The sequence below is a fragment of the Pterocles gutturalis genome, unplaced genomic scaffold, assembly GCF_000699245.1.
Source record: "Pterocles gutturalis isolate BGI_N339 unplaced genomic scaffold, ASM69924v1 scaffold2124, whole genome shotgun sequence".
Classification (NCBI taxonomy): domain Eukaryota; kingdom Metazoa; phylum Chordata; class Aves; order Pterocliformes; family Pteroclidae; genus Pterocles; species Pterocles gutturalis.
This window is the reverse complement of record NW_010130276.1, coordinates 20,285-30,555: the sequence shown is the minus strand read 5'-3', so window position 1 is coordinate 30,555 and position 10,271 is coordinate 20,285. Positions and strand designations below refer to the sequence as shown.

The 10,271-nt window shown below is 37.4% G+C and overlaps 1 protein-coding gene across 1 annotated transcript; it reads left to right on the top strand.

Moving 5' to 3' along the window:
- Positions 1-1,882: 1,882 nt before the first annotated feature.
- IMPA1 (inositol(myo)-1(or 4)-monophosphatase 1) lies at positions 1,883-10,056 on the top strand. The gene is made up of 8 exons (XM_010080148.1): positions 1,883-2,050; positions 3,236-3,369; positions 5,340-5,444; positions 6,710-6,755; positions 6,895-7,003; positions 7,728-7,836; positions 9,339-9,490; positions 9,938-10,056. The coding sequence occupies exons 1-8, from the start codon at positions 1,988-1,990 to the stop codon at positions 10,054-10,056; spliced, it is 837 nt and encodes a 278-aa protein (XP_010078450.1). The 5' UTR covers positions 1,883-1,987.
- The last annotated feature ends 215 nt before the right edge of the window (positions 10,057-10,271 follow it).

Sequence of the window (10,271 nt, the reverse complement as noted above, 5' to 3'; positions counted from 1 at the left end):
CCCACACGGCGCACAACGCAGCCACAACTGTGGTGCCTTCAGCAACTAAAAACCCCGTTAAACGCCCAACGCGAGCTCCATGGGAGAGCATTTATGGTATCTCCATCCTGTCACGTCCAATTATCCACAACAAGTCGACATTCAAAGCTAAATTCAACCTCTTAACAGTAATTTTGACGGCGCGGGCACAGACCCAGCTCCACATGCCAACCCTTCCCTCACACACCGCGCATGCGCAACAGCAGTCCCGGCACACCGGGCGGGGTGGGCGGGGTTAACGGGCTCGGCCCTGGCGCCTGCGCAGTGGCGCGGCTGCGCTCCTCGCCGAGAGGGCAGGCTGCGGTGGAGGTGACAGCGGTGGAGCGCGGGAGCGGTGAGCCTCTTCCTCCTTACTCAGCCGCCATTTCGGGGTACCGTGAGGGGGATGGCACCGCTGCCCCGGGGGCTGTGTGGCCCTGCCATGGCCGGGACCGGGCCACACAGGGAAGTGCCTTCACCCCGGCCGCGCCGTGTGGGCCGCTCTTCAGCCCTTCCAGCCCGGGGTCCACACCTCTGCTCTGAATGCACGCCCTGAATTTCTGTGGCAGACTCGTCAGGGGGCTTACAGAGGGGACAAAACTAAGCTGGGGAAAAGAGTACACTTCTTCCAGTCAGTGTAGGCGCTGGTATCTAACTAGAGTACGTGTTCTGGAGTTACTGTTTTGGTGAGGTTTTATATGTGATTTGTTTTTCCTCTGATACATGAGGCTGTGCTGTTGTACTGGATGTCAGTGTACTTAAGGCTCCGCTAGTCCTACCGATCTTTTATAAACAATAGAGTAACTTTATCCAGTGCTATTGTACCCACTTCTGTGTCCTGATAAAACACAGCCTGTACTCTGAAGGCTTTTACAAGTAAAGAACATTATCAGCATAACTAACGCACCATACCCTGTGTGTTTTGCCTGGCTTTTCTAGCCATCCGTAGCTGTTCAGAACCAAGACTGAAAGAGGCAAGGGCCATGAGGTCAGGGTGATTGGACTGGAGGCTCGTGGATCATGTTAATTGCACGGGGTTTTTAATACAGTTTCAGTGTTGTTTTTTTATAATCATTTATCTAATATTTGTGAATCTGCAAGTGTTAACGAAACTGTTACCCAGGTCATCACTCAAAGACTGAATCACGTAAGTAGGACGTACCCAGAAGGCTTCTGAAAGGGCTAGGTCACAAAAATGAAACAAACTTCCAAAATTCAGGATGCCTTTGAGTCACTGTATGAATTTGTGGCCTGTTAAATCAGAAATAACATATGATATGCTGATTTGTATTTCACATTGCTCTTGAATGTAGAGATCCATAGAAGATAAGGTAGCTTGTATTGCTTCATAATACTTAAGAATAGACATTTTTAAATTACTGTGGGATCTTGTAACTTTCTTGTGTACAATCAAAACCATTCCACATTTGTGTTTGGAATAAAGGATGGAGGACTGAAATACAGAAAGGATAGATTTTGGGTTTAAGATACTAATCTAATTTAAGATATTCAAAGTAATTTAAACCATACTTAAAAATAGACTAAATGGTATGTCAGCAGTCTTCTGCAATAAATTACAGTGGAGAGTCTAGTATTTTTCAGCAAAAAAGCCCTGAGCTGTAGACTGTATTTGAGAATGTGCTTGCGTGTAACCACACTGTTGCTTTTCAGAGCCTTTATGTACATTGAGGTCAGTGGCTAAATGTAGACTCTTGTATATGCATGTGTCTTTCAGGACTGAAGCTCTGTACTTCTTAATGTTTTATGTTATGCTTTTTTGTTGATCAAAAAATGTGGGGATGTCCTTTTAATACTTTTTTTTTTTTTTCAGAGTAAAGGATATAAAAAAATTCCATATTCCAGCAAGGAGAAAACAGTGCAGTCCAGAACAGGGTAGAATTTGTAAAAAATAGCCATAATATTTTTTGTTTTAATCTGTCCTTTTGGTAGGCTGTATATCTAAGAAAAGATGGCAGATCCTTGGCAAGAATGTATGGATTATGCAGTTGCTTTAGCAAGGAAAGCTGGGGAGGTAAGTATTTATAAATAATAACATTACTTATTGCGTCTAGTGTGTATGTAGCTTTTGAAGGAGTTTGATGTTGGATATTCTTTGGAGGAGTATTTTGTTAAAAACATAAAATGGCAGAATCAATCAGTGATGTTCAAGTTCTAGATTGGAGTGTCTTCTATGTTTACAGCTAAGTTAATTTAAGAAAACAACTTTGCACCTTTCTATGGAGTGGAGTCTGATTAAAGACCAAGGAGCATCCTTTGTTCCTTAAATTTGATTAAAACAAAAATAAATGAAAAATTCCGAATTGTGGTAAACAAAGAGCATCTCTGTTTTTTCCTTTAAACTCCACCTGTCTACCTTAATATTTTTACCACCCAAAAGCTGTTGACAGTCTTTCTTGCGAACGCCTCGGTCAGCTTTATACAGTGGCTTATTGTTGGCACAAGATACCATATTGTGTTCTCTTTATGAAGGCTGCTTTACTTCTGTAAATAAGAAGCATTCCCTGCAGTGGCAGTAATTTGCCTGCTTGTGATCTAAGATGGCTTAGGACAGGAAACATTTTGCACATCTTGGCAGAGCCTCCGCATAAGAGTGGTTACGAAATGTGCAGTTCTTGATAGTACTGCTTGGTACATCTGAATGCTATTGCAGCCAGGCAAGATGGCACATATACCGATTCTGTCTCCTGGAGCTGCAGAATCTGCAGAACATTGTCCCTGCAATGACCTCATTAAAGTCTTCCCTCAGAAAATTTTTCTGAGGTATAGTAGAATAATTTTGTGGGCTGTGAGGCATGGATTCCTACTTGATAGTTTTAAGATCATAAGTGCAGGGTCTGGCTAAAAATAGCTAACTTAAGCTCAGTCTTAAGTGTTTCATTCAACTCTGGTATTTAAATTTATAGATCTGAAACTTGTCCTAACAAAATAGAACTCAGTTTCAGGTACCAGTGGATCTTCTTGTAGTACTTAGATTTAAGATCATGTGAAAACTTGTGCTGAGTAGGGACTGGAGATAGGTGCAAGGGTAAGCTACAGCTCCTGCAATTAAATCCAGGTTTTGTCACTGCTTGTTTCTGTGTTTTGTATGTGCAGTATAGAAAATCACAATAAAAATGATGCTCAGATTTTTGGGACAACTAATATTTTCTGTACTGTTAATGGGGAAAGCTTTTTTTTTTTTTTTTTTGGTTAACAGATAATCCGTGGAGCACTCAAAGAAGAAATATCTGTTATGACTAAAAGTTCACCAGTAGATCTAGTGACAGAAACTGATCAAAAAGTAGAAAACTTCATTATTTCTTCGGTAAAAGAAAAGTATCCTTCTCACAGGTACTGCTTCTTATCAATACACTTTTGATAGAAGAAGGGGAAAAGTTCCTGGAAGAAGAAAATGGAAAGTTTATGATTTTGTGTGGTAAAATTTCATTGTGACTGTCATGCTGAAAAGTTACAGAATTTTCCTTTATGCTCAGTATATTTAAAATATTTTACAGTAGTAGTGAGTTGAAGTTTTGCCTAAATGCTTCTAAATTAATTGCCAGCTAATTTTGTCATTAGCTTAGAGGGCTGTACTAACAAAACAAGACATCCCCTGACTGACATGAGGTTAGCCTTGCTCAAGACTTATGCTGAAAGTCACTTGCTGTTCAGCCAACTGGAAATAAGTTTTTATGTTGTAAAATCAAAGGTGGCCCCACCACACACAGAACCCAAATTTCTTGTCATTTGTTGGCTGTTGAAACTAGCATGCCTTCGCTGTCTATGCTGGATGGGTCCCATGGTACTGAGTGTGCCTTTGGCAAATCTCATACAGTTTACGAACATCAAACTTAAAATAATACAGGATCTTCTGATTCTGCACAACTGAAAGTCTGTGATAGAAAAATACTAATTTTTAATTGTTCTTTCCTGTTTTTTTTCCTGCCCGTCCTCCCCCCCAGTATAAATTTATTCTTGAAGGGTGAATTATATGTATATGAGACTTTTTCTCATTTTGACATAATGGCTCAAGTTTAATACAGTTTCCTTAAAGCTGGTTTGATAATTTATCTTGCATTATCTTGAGGATTTTCTCATCGTAGCTGTATATGTGAAACATAATAAATATGCATAAAATTGGAACAGCTGAGGTGATGCAAAATGTCAGTAACTAACCAGATCAGTGTAAGCACACAGACTTATGGAATGACCTTGAAATAACAGGTTTTGTGACACTGTTAAACACTTCAGAACATTTTAGCTTCTTTTTATTTTAGATAATTGATGTCACATTAGACATACTGGTGTTGAATTTCTCTTTCTGATGAATTACTCATCCACCTAAATAACTATTCAGTCTCTGTCTTCTCTTTGTGAAGATCCACTGCTTTTTGGAAACATGCAGTTTCTTTCTGAGCAATCATCTTCACTTCTGTAGTTAATCATGAAACTAATCAATAATAAAGGGTACTTATTATCAGTTCTCATTTTACATGTTTGGGGAGGAAAGTATGTGTTTGATGCATACTTTATAGGTTGAGTAATATGTGATAAATTTAGCAACATGCAAAAGGCATAGAAGAGAATTTCACCCATTTACACTCATCTCAGTAATTTTGCAGTTCAAAACATAAAAGTATTCTTTTATGAGCAGCAAAAATGGTGAAATTTGGGTTCCTGTGGCGCTGTGTCTTGTGTATCCCTTGGGCTTAGTATTATGGTCGAGCATACACGCCACCGTCTTCTTCACGAGTAGTTCTGGTTTGGATTTCATCCCTTTACCATGTTTCCACTTTTGTAATGCTTGTAAAACTAAACAGTTTTGAGAATAACAACTTTCTGTCATATTTGGCTTGAAATAAGACTACAAATTGAGCAGTTACTGCAGTGGTCTAACCAGATGCGTGTGGCCACAAAGGCTTTCTTTAGTTAAAACACAAGCTAAAAAGTAGTGGTTTTATAGTACAAATAAACTGAAAGGCATAAATAGCTACTGTATTCTGACCAAAATTTGATGATGCTGTTGCTGGAGAAAATGATTAAAACTTCAGTGTTCTGAATGATGAATTCCAGTAGTGGATATTAAAATGTAGTTATTTTCCCCACATATTGTGCCTGTCTCTGACATCATAAGTATCAATGGAAGCTTGGTCAGATGTGGTTGGTGCTTTCCAGATAAATTGTGTATTTCTCAACTTTTTACGTGTTATCACTGATGGTAAAAAAACCTGCCTCTCACTTTAAGAATTTCAAGTGCAGGGTTGTAATTCAGACCTTTTAAACAGTTTCTTTGTCTCTTTTTAATGCATTTGCTACTCTAGCTTCATTGGAGAAGAATCTGTTGCAGCTGGAGAGGGCAGCATTTTGACAGATAACCCCACATGGATTATAGACCCTATTGACGGAACTACAAACTTCGTACACAGGTCCACCTTTCTTTTTTTACATTTTACATTTTTCTTTCTCCAGTTCCATGAAAGTAAGGTTTTTTCACTTTTAAATTGCTTTAAAAGAGATACTATGAACTTGTTAATAGTTACAAATTGCTATTTGCATTTATTGAGAGCCATTGGGCAGGTTTTGTAATAATTTATTTTTTCTGTAAGTATTATAATAGTCTCACTCTGTAACCATCAGCAGTTGTTCCATGAGAGGCCTGTACTGTATAGCAGGGGTCAGCAGCCTTTGGCGTGGGTGCCAAAGATAGGTGGGCAGATTTTAATAGTAAAGCAACAGGAGTTGGAATTAGGAGTTGCATCATCTTCAGAGAGGCTTTGTTGAGAAGCAGTAGCAGCTTCAAGAGCTGATTTCTAAGAAATTTCAAATTCACTGAGATCTAGGAGCTGCTACCCGGAAAGACACCAGAATGTTGCCAGTGATAGTCTAGTGGTGTTTTGCACCAGGGTGGGGACAGGACTTTCAGTGTCACGCTGGCTGCCTGTTCCTTCTGTCTTTGAAATGCGATAGATTTTGGCCCTGATTAGCTTTTCTGAGTGTGCTTGATTACAGTTTTGAAATGATTGATGCTTGTGCTCCATGGCTTTAAACAGCTGCTGAATCCTGCTAAATGTTCAAAAAGCTGTAAGAAAAGAACCTATTCTGCTGGATTTACAGACTTAAAAGTCTCTATTTTTTTGCAGATAGTAATTAAAGCAAATGTTTTGGAACTAAGAATTTTGAAGAGTAAAAATTGAATTGGTTGAGTGTTAAAAGCTTTGTACAACTAGGATGCAGCCCGTTATGTCTTTTATATTCCCACTGCCTTCACTCTTCCCCCTGCATTCTTCCTTCTCAATTTGAATTCTTTCTCATTGATTTGGTGGAGAAAGCGGAGGTGGGGGGAGAGGTGACTTGCTTCTTGTGATGAGGCTGTTCTGGCCAGCTTGTTCTTTCTGAGAAAGGTTAGTAGCACAGAGGCTATAAAAGGACAGTCCCTATGCTAATAACAGCTGTAACAGGGATGGTTTCAGTGGGTGGAAAAGTTGGTATTTTAAATGGTAATCGGTGTTGTTGAGTCTGTTTTCATAGTAAGTTGTGCAAGTTCCAGAAAACTACTATTTCCTATATAGTCCAAGGTTCTTTTTCCAATATACATTATGTTTAACTGAACATTGTTTTTATTAAGAGTAAGCATGGTAATAAAAGAAGCATAGTATCTCACTATAAATTAGTGAAATGTTTTGTTTTGTAGGTTTCCATTTGTGGCAGTTTCAATTGGCTTTGTTGTAAACAAAAAGGTATACTTTTTATTACTTAATATCTAATCAAGCAAAACAAATTAATTCCTTGTTGCTAGTTATAACTAAGATCTGTATTTTCACAGTAAATAGGAAGAAAGGGAAAAAAACCTCAAGGTATCTTTACTTTTTCTTGCAGATAGAGTTTGGAATTGTGTATAGTTGTATAGAAGACAAGATGTATACTGCCAGAAAAGGAAAAGGTGCATTTTGCAATGGTCAAAAACTTAAAGTATCAGGCCAAGAAGGTAAGCTGAACTGAGTGGCTTATTTTTAGTAATTACATTTATTTGGCAAATGAGGCATCAACAGTTTTAGACCTGGACAGATTCCTGTTTCTTAGCTCATAATTTTGTTTTGGAAAGACGGGCTTTTTTTGGCCGTGTTATGAGAAACAGCTTTTATGTTCTGTTTGATGCATATAACATGCTTGTGATCTCTCTGAAATCAGGACTCGGCAAGTGAAGATTTTATTCCCTGTGTGTTGTGGTTGGTTGGTTGGTTTGTTTGTTTGTTTTTAATTCCCTGTATGTCTGTAATCCCTCTGTGATAGTGCTTTAGAGTCTGAAACGCATCTACTGAACAATTCAATTTCTTCCAGGTGTGAACTCGTGGTTTAAATTAGTATCACTCTTGTGTACTTACTACCCTATGTAAAGCAAAATCCACATTTAAAGTTGGGCCTTTAAAGATCTGAGGACTGTTCTATTTTTTTGTAGCAATAGAATTTTATTTACTAATGACATAGATTAATTTGTATGCAGAATTGAACCAGACCATGCTTTGTTTGCTGTATTTGCTATTTGCCACTTAAGAATGGATTTTTATACATTCAATATATGTAATATTTATATTTAAATGCCTTCTATTCAGTCTTGTAAGAAAGCAGTGAAGTAAATTCTCCTAATTTCTCCTGTAATGTCATTATATTAGTTGTGCTGTTGGAAAAGTGAGGTTTTGTTTCTTTTCCAGACATTACAAAATCCCTTTTAGTAACAGAATTGGGATCAAATCGTGATCCAGAGACGATAAAAATTATTCTTTCTAACATGGAAAGACTTCTCAGTATTCCTATTCATGGGTAAGATATCTCCTATTTTTCTCCTATTTTTGATATTTACTGATAGAGTTAATATTGTAAATATGTAAATATTATCATTTTTAGGATGGATGGTTTGCATTACATTTGACACCTTAAATGTAAAATGTGATTTAAATGTTTTTGTGTAGTAGCTTCTGCAGAGAAACTCTTAAGTGTTTACCTTTTTTCAAGCTGGGACATAAGAGAACCCTAACTATCAGTATTGAGAAGCAAAGCATGTTTGGTTTTGTAGGACTAAAAAGTATTTACTAGTTAAAGAAAATGTGGTACAGTCTTGTGGTTTTTTTTCAGAAACACACAAAGAGTAAACCTGGATAAACAGAAGCTATTTTCTATTTCTTAGTTTCCTTTCCCTGTAGTAATGAAAATCATTGTTGATCTTTTTTATATATGTTGGAAGACAAAAGTAGATCTCCATTTCCTCATTCAATGCCATACAATTTTCTTGAATTTGTCCAGTTAGTTGAAGTTGTCCATAAACTGCTCTTATTTTAATTACATTCCCTGCTTCCTCTCCTCCAGATAAGCCAAAGCATGTATTTCCACAAACAATTTTATGTCTAAAGGTGATTTCAGTAGACAGTTTTTTGTTGCTCAAGGATACTCATGTTTTTGATCTAAAAGGAGTTATAGTTTCATGCTGAGATTCTCAGGATTCTTGTTTTGACACTTAACATGTAGATTTATTTTGTACTTTCAAAAAGTTGTCTGATGTTGTTAAAGAATATATGCTACATTGTAAGTAGGGAATACATTTTAGGTAGGTTGTCAGTTCAACTTTGGTATTTTATTTGTAAACAATAAATTGAGAGTTTATATAAGTTGCTTCTTGTAGTAACTTAGCTGCTATCAGTTACCATTTAATGTACATTTTACTGATAATTGAAATAACTGCAATTACTCATACAAGTCACACTTACTTACAAAGTGCATCAACATTTCCAAAAGAAGCTGGAATTTGTAACACAAGGGTTTTGATGAAGTTATCCAGACCAAATTTATGCTGTGCAATTTGTTTTATGTGATTACTGCTGTTGGGGTTTTTTTGCAAGTCAGAGATGTTTATCGAGCATCACCAGAGAAACTGAAGTAACTGTGTTTTCAGCGCTGAGAGCAGTGTACACTCCACTCAAATTCTTGTACTCAAAAAGCAAAGTAGAATATCTGTTATTGTTTCGTAGGTAGATATCTTCCGTAGTATGTTTTAGGTTAAGAAGTGTTTAAGATGTGTTTCCACTCTAAACCAAAATTGTTTAATAGAATTCATAAGCGTTATTTCTCAAAATTTGCTATAGCTCTTCAAGCTATTTAAGGCAAAACTTCATTTCCAAATTTTTATTTGTTTCACTGCAGCATTCCATCATACTTTCTCTAGCTCAGTTCACTTTGCTATTATTCTTTTGTGTGCCCTGTGCAGTGTACACAGACATTGTGACTTTCTTACAAACTGTTCTCGATTAAAATGACAATGTCTCCTTCAGGATTAGAGCTGTTGGTACAGCAGCTGTGAACATGTGCCTTGTGGCAACGGGTGGAGCTGATGCCTATTATGAAATGGGCATTCACTGCTGGGATATGGCAGGAGCTGGAATCATCATTACTGAAGCAGGCGGAGTACTGCTAGATGTATCAGGTAAATACACAGGCATGCATGATACTCTTTTTTTTTTTTTTTTTTTTGTCCTTTTAAATAGCTAATTGGGAGCAAAACATAGCTGAAATGGGAGGGCAAAGAGGTTTTTCAATCCACTTTCCAACTTGCCACTACTGAGCAGAGTTCCCATCGAGTTAATAGACAAAGAGAGAATCAATTGTATGTTATTCAGCTACAAGACAACCTTTACTCACTTGGCTGAGTGCCTGGAAGAGTGGAAGAAAGACAGTAAACATAACACTGAAGAGAATTTAAATGTAGCTCATATGAGATACCTGTTGTGTTAAATGCATTTTTATCCAGGGTCAAAACTTGGTCCTAAATAGGAACGGTATCATTTACACTATTTGTTCAATGCTCATTTTCTTTCCAACTTTTTATTTTCTCCAGATACAAGCTAGTTACTTTGCTTGTGTTGATTTCTAGGTGGACCATTTGATTTGATGTCTCGAAGAATAATTGCGGCAAGCAGTCGAGCTATAGGAGAGAGAATAGCCAAAGCACTTCAAGTAATTCCTCTGAAAAGGGATGATGCAACTAACTGAGTACCAAAACTACACCTTAAATGTAGTTACATAACATTGTCTCATACTCCCATGTGGTGGTTGTTCTACACCTTGAACCTGATAAAAAGATAGATAAATCGATGATAGTCTTTCAGTACTGGTGTGACTGCTAAGTAGTGTTTTGAGATTGGACCAATGTTCTAAGTACGCTTTCACTGTTAAGTGTTTAACATCATGATTGCATAAAGATCTAT